This window comes from Diadema setosum, chromosome 12 (assembly GCF_964275005.1).
Source record: "Diadema setosum chromosome 12, eeDiaSeto1, whole genome shotgun sequence".
Lineage (NCBI taxonomy): Eukaryota > Metazoa > Echinodermata > Echinoidea > Diadematoida > Diadematidae > Diadema > Diadema setosum.
In genome coordinates, this window is record NC_092696.1 from 14479006 (window position 1) to 14493259 (window position 14254).

At 39.7% G+C, this 14254-nt stretch overlaps 1 protein-coding gene across 1 annotated transcript; it reads left to right on the forward strand.

Annotated features, from left to right (window-relative positions):
* Positions 1-9585: 9585 nt before the first annotated feature.
* LOC140235639 (sialate:O-sulfotransferase 1-like) lies at positions 9586-14032 on the forward strand. The gene is made up of 5 exons (XM_072315650.1): positions 9586-9741; positions 9834-9840; positions 11667-11837; positions 12711-12920; positions 13647-14032. Exons 1-5 carry the CDS (start codon positions 9586-9588, stop codon positions 14030-14032), a joined length of 930 nt encoding a protein of 309 aa, XP_072171751.1.
* Positions 14033-14254: the final 222 nt, after the last annotated feature.

The following is a 14254-nucleotide window of genomic DNA, read 5'->3' on the forward strand; positions in this document are numbered from 1 at the left end:
CAGCCTTTAGGCATATTCTTTTCGTTGATGCAGCTGACAAACTCCCAGATCACAATATTATTTGCATTATGTTAAATTAAAGTGTCCGTGAAATGACTCTTTGTCTAGTTACTTCGAGACTATTTGTCCGTTTCGTAAGTTTTAGAAATCATTTCTTATCATCATTGTTAAATGAATTGTCAATAATAAATATTTTTGGAGTATATATATATATATATATATATATATATATTGTAACGAAATTCGGTGGAACCGATTCGATTTAACTTATCAATTATAATTTGTATGATCAATGTGCCTGTACCATAGAAAGGGCGCACTATCGCGACGTTGGACAAACGTTGTATTGTGGTAGTGCATCATTACGAGTTTAAAACTTTTGATATTAAATATGTGGTTACTTGTTTGTCGTGGACAAGTTTGGATTATCTTAATACCAACTCCGGTTTAGACCGTTGATACATGCAAATTTTTAGTAACCACGTACAAGCGATACTCCTAAAATGACAAATGTTGTACGAATTTAGTAACCACGCAAACATTATGAATTATTTGAGGTGTTTCTTCGGTAATGACCGCATTGAAGTGGGGACGAACGGGATTGCTCCCTCACTCCGTGATAGGAGAGGAGAGCGTAATACAATATGAGGTATTCTGCAGTGAGCAGTCCGTGTATGACAAACTCATATGTGTCGTACACGCCCACTTCTATGTGTACAAAACTGTACATGTGTTCCTGAATTGATGACTGCACTGTATCTTCTTGTGTGTGCTGCTGTAATCAACAATTTGCAGAGTGGTGGCACACATTCCCAAGGAGAGACAACTAGCAAATGGTTGGATTTCGGGAGAAGTTTGTAATGGGACTTGTCACGTATGCCCCGTGCCCAATTCAAGTTCCAGTCGTCGCCAGAGAAAGTGGGAGAAGTTGGTAAAGTGCGACTAAGCACTTGCCCCGTCATGCCCACCAACGATACTTATACCACCACGTGGTTTGTGAAAGGTGTATCACGGTAGCGTGACTGAGTTGGTAACAAAAGTCGCGAGCAAAAGTTGGTAACAAAAGTTGGTAACAAAACTAGGTGTACCAACCAACGGCGTAAATCCATACTGAGGAGTGGGGGGGGGGGGGGATGGTCACCATCACCACGATTACAAGCCCATAACCGGACCGGCGCAGACTTCTTTTTCTTTTTTTTTTTTTTTTTTTGGGGGGGGGGAAGAAGCTTTGTGCCCCCCTCCCCCCCCCCCACACACACACTTTACAGGGATCGGATGCCCCACTCTTTTGCATGAAATATAAAGTGGGAGAAAAGTGGCAGCAACAACATAAAGACTTTTTGTTCTTGTTGCTTTTTTTTTTTTTTTTTTTTTTTTTTTGCTTGTCAGACGACTTTCGGCGGAAAATCAGACCTTAAAAGTATGAAAACATTTTTTTTTTTTTTGGAAATATCTGGGAGAGGGAGCGGAACGACCGAACGGGGGAAGGGTGTGTATGGGGGGGGGGGGGGTATCCCTCTCCCACACGAGGAAGATTTTGCATTTCCAGACCTGAAATTCAGCGATCTGGTGCTCACTTGTGTTGAAAATTTTGTTTTCTTTTCTTAAAAAAAAACAATAAGAAAATGAAATATTCACAATATATTATTGAATGACAAAATCGTGGTATTTCAGCTCTTGCTGTGCGACATCATGCATGCACTGTGAAGGCCTACTAAATAATGGGGCCTATCATCGGCGTAGACAGGATTTGATCTTAGGAGGAGCGGTTATGTGAGGGAACGTATCAAGCGAGGGGGGGGGGAGGGTATGGTAGGGGGGTTTCCCCCTCCTACGGTGAAATCTCTTTGCGCTGAAAATTTTGACATTTTTCATTCATCGCTTTGGAAATTAAGGGGGGCACACCAGGCGCAACTGCTGTCAATCACTGGCAGCAACATCAGGAGAATGGCATAGCGATTAAATGCGAGCGAGCGGAGCGAGCGAGCATGAAAATTTTAACATTTTACAGTCTAAAAACTGCCGTTTGTAGCTATACTTTTTCGCTTTGGAAATTATGGGGGCACACCGGGCGCAACTGCCGGCAATCGGACAGCAACATCAGAATGGCATAACGATTAAATGCGAGCGAGCGAAGCGAGTGAGCTTGAAAATTTAATTTTTCCAGTCCCACATGTCCTTTGTGGCTGTACTAGTATTTTTTCGCTTTGGAAATTAAGGAGGGGGGGGGGGGGCGCACCGGGCGAAACTGCTGGCAATTACTGGCAGCAACATCAGGAGAATGGCATAATGATTAAATGCGAGCGAGCGAAGCGAATGCGCTTTAAAATTTTGACATTTTCCAGTCCCAAAAACTGTCGTTTGTGGCTGTATTTTTTCGCTTTGGAAATTAAGGGGGCGCACCGGGCAAAAACTGTTGGCAATTACTGGCAGCAACATCAGGAGAATGGCATAGCGGTTAAATGCGAGCGAGCGAAGCGAGCGAGCTTCAAAATTTTGACATTTGACAGTCCCAAAACTGCCGTTTGTAGCTATATTTTTCGCTTTGGAAATTAAGGGGGCGCACCGGCGAAAACTGCTGGCAATTACTGGCAGCAACATCAGGAGAATGGAATAATAATTAAATGCGAGCGAGCGAAGCGAGCGAGCTTCAAAAATTTGACATTTTACAGTCCCCAAACTGCCGTTTGTAGCTATATTTTCGCTTTGGAAATTAAGGGGGGCGCACCTGCTCACAATCACTGGCAGCAACATCAGGAGAATGGCATAGCGATTAAATGCGAGCGAGCGGAGCGAGCGATAACAGCTTGAAAATTTTGACATTTTACAGTCTAAAAACTGCCGTTTGTAGCTATACTTTTTCGTTTTGGAAATTTAGGGGGCACACCGAGTGCAACTGCCGGCAATTACTGGCAGCAACATCAGGAGAATGGCATAGCGGTTAAATGCGAGCGAGCGGAGCGAGCGAGCTTGAAAATTTTGACATTTTACAGTCCAAAGACTGCCGTTTGTGGCTGTATTTTTTCGCTTTGGAAATTAAGGGGGCACACCGGGTGCAACTGCCGGCAATTACTGGCAGCAACATCAGGAGAATGGCATACTGATTAAATGCTAGCGAGCGAAGCGAATGAGCTTGAAAATTTTGACATTTTCCAGTCCTAAAAACTGTCGTTTGTAGCTATACTTTCGCTTTGGAAATTAAGGGGGGCGCACCGGGTGCACCTGTTGTCAATCACTGGCAGCAACATCAGAAGAATGGCATAGCGGTTAAATGCGAACGATCGAAGCGAGCGAGCTTCAAAATTTTGACATTTGACAGTCCAAAAACTGCCGTTTGTAGCTATATTTTTCGCTTTTGAAATTAAGGGGGCGCACCGGGCGAAAACTGCTGGCAATTACTGGCAGCAACATCAGGAGAATGGAATAATAATTAAATGCTTCAAAATTTTGACATCTTACAGTCCCCAAACTGCCGTTTGTATATTTTTCGCTTTGGAAATTAAGGGGGGCGTACCTGCTCACAATCACTGGCAGCAACATCAGGAGAATGGCATAGCGATTAAATGCGAGCGAGCGGAGCGAGCGAGCTTGAAAATTTTGACATTTTACAGTCTAAAAACTGCCGTTTGTAGCTATACTTTTTCGTTTTGGAAATTTAGGGGGCACACCGAGTGCAACTGCCGGCAATTACTGGCAGCAACATCAGGAGAATGGCATAGCGGTTAAATGCGAGCGAGCGGAGCGAGCGAGCTTGAAAATTTTGACATCTTACAGTCCAAAGACTGCCGTTTGTGGCTGTATTTTTTCGCTTTGGATATTAAGGGGGCACACCGGGCGCAACTGCCGGCAATTACTGGCAGCAACATCAGGAGAATGGCATACTGATTAAATGCTAGTGAGCGAAGCGAGTGAGCATGAAAATTTTGACATTTTCCAGTCCTAAAAACTGTCGTTTGTAGCTATACTTTCGCTTTGGAAATTAAGGGGGCGTACCGGGTGCACCTGCTGTCAATCACTGGCAGCAACATCAGGAGAATGGCAAAGCGGTTAAATGCGAGCGAGCGGAGCGAGCGAGCTTTAAAATTTTAAAATTTTACATTCCAAAAACTGCCGTTTGTAGCTATATTTTTCGCTTTTGTTTGTCCCACTTTTATTTGAGAACCATCCCCCCCCCCCCATCGACGCCTCTATACATATTTGGTTGCTTTTGTTAAGTGAAAGATCTGCTGCACACTCTTTGATAAATTAGGGAATATACGTCTATGTCAAAAGTGTACAAAGTTTATCCCTTATCCTGTACAGCGGACCTTTTGCATGTTCATGATTGCAATACAACGATCTTGTGCATATAGTTCTGGCGATATTTGGACAATTTTCCATTAAGAAAGTTCGAGATTTGTCCTCATCTCGGGAATTGCTTGGGGGATAAATGATTTGTCTGTCTAAACACTTCCTTTGGGGCGGGGCAAATGCCCCTTTGCCCCCCCCCCCCATAGATTCGACGTCCCTGATCTTCCCTTGGTATGCCCATAGATGTATCCTGACTGAGTCATCAGTCACTGTCGTTTCTCAGGAATGATTCAGGAAATGGAGGGGATTCAATTATGGCGATAAAGTTGTTGTTACTGTTTGTTTGTATGTTTTCGTACATATTTTGCAGATGGTCCCCAGTTACTCGCGTCATAGCATGTTTACATGTAGACCTATACTATTTGACGTTGTCAACGCCTGAGCCATACCTTACAGTGTATGTCGATGTTACTTTCTTCGCGAGCGAGCGAAGCGAGCGAGCGCTTGAGAAAGTTATACATTTTCCTACAAGATAGAATACTGTTCAGCTCTGTTACCTGTCTGAAGGCCGGCGTACAAACGTCACGCAATGTGCCAAAATTGATACAATCACATTTCTGCTTCCTCCATTTTTCCCCTCAAAATTCAGGGGGGGATGATTGTACAGGCCATCCCCCCCTCCTCCATTTCAGGGGGGGATATATCCCCCCCATCCCCCCCGGGATTTACGCCCATGCTTCTACCAACTTAATACCATTCACATGTGACGCTTGGGAGTGACATACAAGTGATGCTGAACTTGGTATGTGTGCCGCTGGTGTTAGTGAGCTGTATCTGATACAATATATTACATGGTAGCGCACAGACTAGTAGTTTTGATAATTACTGGGATCGTTTTGAACTGCAGCAAAAAAAAAAAAAAAAAAATCCCGCCTGTATACTCTGCCATCCCGACACGGCTCGCGGAAGCATTTGTGCAGATAGTCAAATACTCTCGCAATCATGACACGGCGAGTTCGTCACAATATATATATATATATATATATATATATATATATATATATATATATATATATATATATAATTATATATATACATATATACAGACATATAATTATGTGTGTATAATACTTACATATATATATATATATATATATATACATATATATATATATATATATATATATATATATATATATATACATATATATAAATATATATATATATATATATATATATATATATTGCATTCTACATAATACTATGACATATTTTTGTGTATTTCATTTGTAATATATATTCAATTCATAACTGATTTGAATTTAATTTTACTGCCCACTTTCAGTGAATCGTTTCCTTTTTCATTATCTTGTACCAGCACCTAAGACAAACCGAAATAGGGTATACGATTGTAATTTACAATCGGAGCAATTTAACATTAGATTACACTTTTATCATATGTTAGGTCCCCTTATTTCTAGTGTTACTTCTGTAACGATACCCCACTTTTATAAATAGACACCGGTGTCCGACGAATTTTCACACATCAGATTGATGTGATTCTCGCACTCAAAATATAGCATTACTGTTGTCATTTCTTCGGGGCAGCATTATAATTTGTCGAGGTTTGTTTGTTTGTTTGTTTGTTTGTTTTACAGTGCTTGATAATTTAATTAGATGACGGCTGTTATGTTAAAGATGTTTTCGTTGAATATGTATAGTTATTTTATTTTATTCGTTAGGTTTTGGGCTTTCAAGCATAGATGTGTACAGATGGTATATCATAAAGGAATTGAAACAGAAAAGAAGATAACGTGACAGAAACTCAATTACCTAAATGAAAACGTGTACAGAAATTGATTATAGATCTTTAACTGCAGTGTAGACTGCGCTCACCGCAGCATTCAATATTACACTACCTATTCAAAGACCACACTATTCCGCCGTGGGTTCAGGAAAACACCGTCTATTGTTAATCATCGCAGCTAATCGATATCCCTCGAAAGGAGACTAGAAACCGTATTGAATTTGTGTGCACCGGTACGTCTCCACATCAGCTGTGCGTAAAAAGTAATGGGAAAACGGTCATTATACAGACAACGTTATGTCTTAAGTCATTTGAATACGCGATGTGATACCTAGGCAGCGTCGAGCGTTGGTTCTTCCTATTTCACACACATTCGTTAAAAAAATGGCCATCTTGTTTGAAGTATGATAAACAGTGACTGTTGGACCATTCCGCACTCTTTCTGAGCGATGGGACTTACAAGGCGGCAGCAGATGTAAGTGAAATGTTTCGAAGTCGATTAACGTACAGCAAAGGTATCTCGTGTCTCATGAAGACACCACGGATTTTGAAATGTTGATGCTGATGGAGTTGGCTGAATAAACACGTTTACACATCCGTGTTGTAATTTTGTTGTATGAAATTATTAGCCTATCACTTTGAATCTATATTATGATTAGGTAGTAATAATAGTTCAACTGTAGCCGCCAGGAAGTAGGCAGGCTCTCAAACGAGTCCTCCTTCCAAATAGGTCCTAGTCTTTCCATACCACTGCGCTGAATGCAGTGACCTGCTTTGCACATGTTTGGGAAGACGTGTTTCTTCATCGTTGGTATTCAGAATTCTCAGCAAAGGTTACGCGTTGGTTACAAACAGAAGTCTGTAGTTGAGGAAATTGAAACAGTAATGGGCGTATTGAATATTGACTCAGCTAATCACGACAGAAGTGGTTCTAGGAACAACAGTTCAGTCGGTGGAAGCCGCCAGGAAATTGCATTCGCAGAATCATTTAAACTGCAGCAGTATCTGCTGCGATATTTAAAGAGAACGTGTCATATCCGTCAATGTTCCTGAAATGTCGCGTGATCGGTGTTAGATGCTTGAGCAAACTTTTCAACCTGTTCTTTACTATTCGACTTAATTCAATTCAATTCATTTATTTTCATTCTTCTCTTTTTTCCAATAGAACATAACACAGTATAAATTAGGTATCATATCACAAACGTATACATACAACTTTGCAAATGATATCAAATAATACAAATAAAGTGTTATATATATAATATTATATATATATATATATATATATATATATATACATATATATATATATATATATATATATATATATATAATACATATAATGTATGCATATTTGCAAAAGTAATACAAGGTTATGTTTCAGTTGAGAAAAAAAAATTGAGAGGTCCATTAAAAAGCAAGCTTTAAATTGTGAACCACTTTTAAGGAAAATCTAATGAAATACTTATTTGCATATACTTAGCACAAATATAATTTAAGACAAGACGAAACAAAACAGGAGACGCACAGCAAAATGACACGACTAGACAGAATGGATGGAAAAATGGAAGGAAAGAAGGAAATGAGAGAATGCCTACACGTTGATCAAGGAAACGAAAGAGGGAATTAAAGAGATGCTTCAAACAGCTGGTGGCTGCACACAGCCGTGCAAAAGATTACGATGGCTATTTCATTATAATGAATTCAGAGATTAATTGATTGATGGTTGGATGATGAACCCTGCGGTTGATGAGACGTGAATAACTAATGAAAACGAAACATCAGAGAGGGTTTAACAGATATACAGGGAAGTGCATTTGCGTTGAAATTAAACATAAACTGACCAAGTTTAAAAAAAAATAATACAAATCTTTGGTTTTTAAAATGTTATATTTGGTAAATAATGGATTTGTATGGGAACGTGGCGGGACGCCACAAATAACACGAAGTGCCCTTTTTTGTAATAACAGTAGTCTATCTAACAAAGTTTGATTGGCGCTACCCCATGCTAAAAGTCCGTAATTAAGGTAAGGTAAAATTAGAGAAAAATACAACGTCAGCAAAGAAGACAATGGAATATGAAACTTGAGTTTATTAATGATACCAATATTAAGTGAAATTATTGTACTAATATTAATGATATGTGGCCTTTATGAAAGTTTATCGTCCACTGTAATCCCGAGGAATTTTATATGAGATGCACGTTCTAATTGAGTGTAAGCAAAAATAATATCTTTGCGTAAAACTTCTATAGAATTGCTAAATAACATATACTTAGTTTTCAAAAGATTAAGTGACAATCTATTAGCTCTTATCCACTGGGTCACTTTTTTCAATTCGGAAATAACAATTTGTACGAGAGTAGCATTTATTGAGAGTGTGATTTTTTTCTTTTTTTTTTCTCACGAGCAGAGTAAGCTAGTGTTTTAGTTGTAACTTTTAATTGTAATAGTAGTAGGAGTAGTACTAGTACTAGTATTAGAGTCTGACCTCCCCTATCCGGACAAGACGGGACCGGCGCTAATCCGGATAAGGGATTTGGCCGGATATGGAAGACTCAATGTTAATAAACGCAGCTGCCGAAGAACGATCGCATGTACTGTGCCCTGATAATGACTTGTTTTCTGGCCATGTTCTTGCGGTGATTTGGGGGTAATGGATGTCTGAATGCATGTTTGTTTGTTTGTTGTTTTTTTTTTTAGATTAGAATTAGATTTAAAAAAGATCAGGCCGACATCACATCCGGATATTAGAGAGATCCGGATGAAGAGGTCGGAGTGTAATTTATAGTAGCAATATTAGTAATAAAAGACACTTCAATACTAGTGATATGGAAGGTGAAGTGACTTTCTTTTTTTTTTCTTTAATTTTGAGGATATGAATCATAGTTATAACCTAGTAGCATTACATTACATTATACTGTAGTAGTGAATAGTTGTATTATAAAAGTATCAAGTAGTTGTTGTGATAGTGGTAATGACGGTGTTCGGGGTGGTACTAGAAGGAGCAGTAGCTGAAGTAGGCCTGAAAGTAGATGTTGCTCATATTGTTCTTTGTTTTTGGATTATTAGACATAGAGAGAGGCGTGGAATAATGATGGTAATTAAAAGTGAAGCATAGGCTCTGGCCTCAGACCCTTCCCAGTCCTGACCCTAAGCCTAATCGTAATCCTGAACCTAACCCTTACCCTAACCCTAAACCTAACCCGAATCCTAATCTTTACTCTAACCTTATTACTAACTACAAGTATTTAGCCGGGGGGGGGGGGGGGGGGGTGGGGGTAATTGTCCTCAGGGGGTAATTGCCCTGATGAAGTAAATTTCACATCCTTGCAGTGGATTCTCGCTTAGACGTGCTATGACAATTCTTATTTTATCCTTATCCCATAATATATGCGTTGTCGTGAAATGAATTGAAAATTGTTTGTAAGATAATGACAATGATACTTTGGCGATATATTAGATATACAACCCTTATTCCTTTTCAGGATGTGCGTGAGAATGTTGCTTCCCGTCGGTCTCGTCGTCCTTTTCGTTGTCGAAGTCATCTTCGGCGTCGTGGTCATGACGAAACTCCCCCTTGATCGCGTCGTCGGGCCACGCGTAGCGCGTTGGTTCGGTGCCGAGGGGTCGGCCTCGAAACGTGTCGACGAGTTTGGTAAGATGAACGTTAAAGGCATAATTTGCCCTATGCAAATGAAACAAAATCCAGCATTAGTGCTTTAAAATAGTTCTAGAATGTGAGTTATGGACAGAAACAACCACTGTGGAACTTTGAATGCGTATTATTGATGTCAAGTATTGATATTAAGTATAGTAATGAGGCAGGAGAAATCATAGTTGAGATATTACTCTATATTACAATCGACTGAAATTTCATTACATGCTATTAGAAGGGGGAGGGGAATATGACGTCATGGCGACTTGTATGCCTCCAACATATGACATGGTTCTTCCAATATGACCTGCGAACGCTGTGGCAACTGGAGTCAACAGTGATATCGTTTCATATAGGCCTTAACTGGCCAGAACTTTAACTGAAATGCTTCATTTGGATGAGTGGCTAAATTGTTTGAGAGAGGGCAGTCACCGTATTCAGCAGATAAATATGAGCACCTTCACTTGACCATTGACACTTGCCCTTTGACGCCATGGCCCACAATATTCTTAAAATAATCCACATCGGTTAACATTCATTTTCATAATAGTACTTTGAGCTTTTTACAAAACATGAATACAGATTGTGACATTTTAACATTTTCAGTTGACCTTTGACACCACGGTCAAAATATTTCTCTACAGATTCAATCATTATGTATGATATACAAATGAGGCACAGGACAGAGTGGATCGGTGAGAATTCGATGCACGAGTTACTTTGGAACTGTTTAAACCAACGAGCGCATCGATTGGGTTTTAGACTGTTAAACGAGAGTTAACAGTTAAACGAAAGCATCCAATTCTCAATGATCCACGAAATAGGCCTGTGCATCATTTGTGTTATAAAATGGGCCCTTTGAACTTTGATTCTTGACCTTTGGCCCATGACCCAAACTTTCAAAAAGAGTCATTTTTCGGCTTTGAATTGTTATGTAAAAGTTCCATGAAGATACCTCGAGCCATTTCGAGGCATTGGGGAAGTTAAATATAACCATTTTCACCTGACCTTGTAGTTTGACTTTTGACCCATTGCGCCAATCTTTAACTAGACAATCTTTATCAGTTAATACGTCATGGATACACTAAGTTTCATGAAATCACCTTCAGACATTGCATAGATATGGAGAAAAAAGTGACCCTGCCCTCAGTGACCTTGAACATGTGATTGTGCGCCAAACATTGATTGCACAACTTCGTCCACTCATACGTATAAAGTGTACATTCATAAATAATATGCTATCGCAAAGTTTTCTTAAGATATACCTCAGACATGGTTTCCAGTTACGATGTCCACAAAATTGATTTCGGACCGACGGAAGGACAGAGGAAGGAAGGAACGACCGTCGGAAGACCGCCGGGCAACCCGTAAACATAACGTCTCCGGCGACACTTCGTGTTGGAGGCATACAAATGCGCCAATAAATTCTCAACTACTGACAGATCTTGTCTCTTCTTTGAACATTTATATTTTTCAATTCATACCACCAGTTTATTTGCCTAAAAAGACATTTATACTTATTGGATGGAACTTGGTACGACAATGATCCTAATAGCCTCACTCCCCCCTCCCCCCCCCCAAAAAAAAACAACAACAAACAACAACAACAACAACAACAATAAACAAACAAAAACAAGCATAAAACAAAAGAAGACATAATGCGGAAAAAAGCGAGAGAAGATGACTGTGAAAACCATCAAAAAGAAACTCAAGAAAGAAAATCTTTCGATAATTAATATTAATTATTGCCGACATTTATTATGAATGAATGAAACGTCTTTTCATATTCATTCGTGAATTGATTTATTTATACAACCAGGCACTACTTCTATTTGTTTTGGTGTGTTTTTATAGGTATTTTCCTATCGGTACGAGTTATTTTCTTTTCTTGTTAATTTTGGTGTCTCATCAGATATATGCAGCAGGAGAGACTTTCGACCGGTCCAATCTCTGAAAACCATAGCCCTGGTCAGCTACCCGCAGTCCGGCAACGCTTGGGTTCGGCATCTCGTGGAGCGGGCGACGGGTATCTATACCGGCACGGTGTACCCCGAGGAGAAGGGGAACCCAAGAACTGTGAAAAGTGAGTAGATGGTCTTGGTCGTAGGTGGCGCTGTATAGTAACTTAGAGTTAAGAAGGATAATTACAGTCAGGTGAAACAAAGAGGAAGAGGAGGAAGTGGAGGAGGAAGAAGAAGAAGATGGGGGTGGGGAGGAGGGGAATAAGAAGACAGGGAAAGAGCAAACGCAGGAAAGAAGAAATAGTGAGCGTGTCGTTCGTACACCAGAAATCTGATTTATACATTCATTAACTCGCTAAGACATCCTTATTTGGAATTCATACCCACTACAACACAAAGACTTACCTAACCCTGCTATCCTTTTATCTATTTATTTATTCATTCATTCATTCATTCATTCATTTATCGCTTCATCTTGTTCTTTTATGCATGATTATCATGGACTCTGCGACTGCGAGAATGTATTCATTCATTCTATCAGTCTATTTGCCTATCCCTGTCTTTTGGTTTCACAAATTTATTACATCTATATTTTTGCTAGGAATAGAATCTCCGAAACACAATCCTAATGACGAATGGGTTTTTACTGGCCTTAACCCACTGAAGACTAGCCCCGTCCCGAGTATAATCGGGCAGGCGTCTATAGATTTTGTGTGTTATGGCAAAATCAGCTCGTCCTCAATGCGTTAAAGCAAGTGCTAGGGGCTAGACAGCTTGTTTCTATAACCTAAACATTGTTCTTTAACATCTACCTTTTACATGGGTCTCCCTTTTTCAATAAGGCAATTATTTTGAACAACTTGATTAGTTTCACATGTATGTAATTGTTGTAAGACATTGTACTTTTCCCTTAAAATTATTGTATGAGCAAAAATGAAATGAATTGAATCCAATTTGAGAGCAACAAATAACAAGCTTTTGTCAACTTTATTCAGCCTTCCCTGGAATAACGGTGGACTATAAATCTGGACAAGTCATCTGCTCAAAGACGCATCGTTTCGACATCGAACACATCCAGGAATTCGAAGGTTCCATTTTGTTGATACGTCATCCCGCCCAAGCCATCGTTTCACTGGCGTACAAATACAACGAACTGACACTGGAAATGAGCGCCAAAGAGCGACGCACTCTAACACAGAGCCCTAGTGAGTAATATTCGTGCATTGTTTTTGTTTGTTTGTTTTTTTTTTTTTTCATTTCAATGATAGAGAGTCTGTTATTAAAGGGATGGTACAGTATTGGTGGAGATGAGAATTGAGCTTTAAACTTTTCCCGAGATACCAAGAAAACACTTGTGAAATAGCACAGAGCACACCATTTTAAGAGAAATTCAAATTGATGACGGTTTGGAATGACTGAAACATCCAAAAACAAAGTAAAACAAAACGATCATAATAAAATGTGGGTCCCACACTTTATTAGAATCGCTCTGTTTTAGATATCTCAGCCATTTCAAAACCAATTTTCATCAAATAAACGTTGAATTCCTCATGGAATTACATGTTCTTTCATATTTCATAAACGGTTTCTCATTATCTCACCAAAAAATGTCAGAAACCTAAAATTAGGTCTCAACCAAAACTATACGATCCCTTTAACCTCTTTACTTTCCCTTGCTCCCTTGGCGCCTGAATGATTTTTCATTATTTTGTATTTTATGAATACACGTTTGCTATTATGCAGCCCACTTTTTATGGAATAGTTGTTGTAATGACTGTTGTCATTTAGTCTTATGAAGTTCCTGATGATCATCTTGATTGAGAGATATAGGATCAAAGTATGTCGTCATGTCGTCACGATTCTCATATATTTTCAAGGAAATTATTAAACTTATCATGAACCTCGTCTTTTTGAAATGTTTCTTATCAAAGGGTGGCGATTCTTCGTTGAGCGGGAGAGTCTGCGATGGCGAAATTTATACTTCCAGTGGCTGCAAACCGCGAAGAGTCCGTTGGTCGTATACTATGAGGATCTCGTCTCGTCTCCAAACCAGACGTTGCAGAAAATGATTCGCTACATGAACTCACCCGTGCTTCAGGACTCGGTGGATTGCGCCCTCTCTCGGTTCCCGCCACTCAAGACGGCAAAACAGAGAGGGCGAGCGCGCTGGTGGATTCCACGCGAGTACCTGCATGAGAATCCGTATACTCAAGGACTCGATAGCCTCATCATGGAGTACATGGTCGATGTTAATATTAGCCTCATAGATAAGGGACACAAACCTTTCCCGTGGAACTCAACCGTTGATGTCTTTTGACACCTGTTAATTGCGTCTGGCACAACGTTATAAACATATTGAAGCAGGATTCTGTGCTGAACGCCAGGTTACCTTTAATATAAGACGAAAATATTCGTCGTTTATCGGCAGTATGGTGTTGCATACGATGCTAACAAATGCCTATACCTCTTCTGGTTAATTCATATCCGTCTTCGAAAGCATCAGTCATTATTCCTTTTACCTGACTTTCTGCATTTCACT

What these genes read in the sequence shown, in the direction of transcription:
- LOC140235639 (XM_072315650.1), top strand. Translation starts at nt 9,586, where the DNA reads ATGTGCGTGAGAATGTTGCTTCCCGTCGGTCTCGTCGTCCTTTTCGTT. An exon ending in GAACCCAAGAACTGTGAAAA is followed by an intron (nt 11,838 to 12,710) that starts GTGAGTAGATGG and finishes AACTTTATTCAG; the next exon opens with CCTTCCCTGGAATAACGGTG. An exon ending in CACTCTAACACAGAGCCCTA is followed by an intron (nt 12,921 to 13,646) that starts GTGAGTAATATT and finishes TTCTTATCAAAG; the next exon opens with GGTGGCGATTCTTCGTTGAG.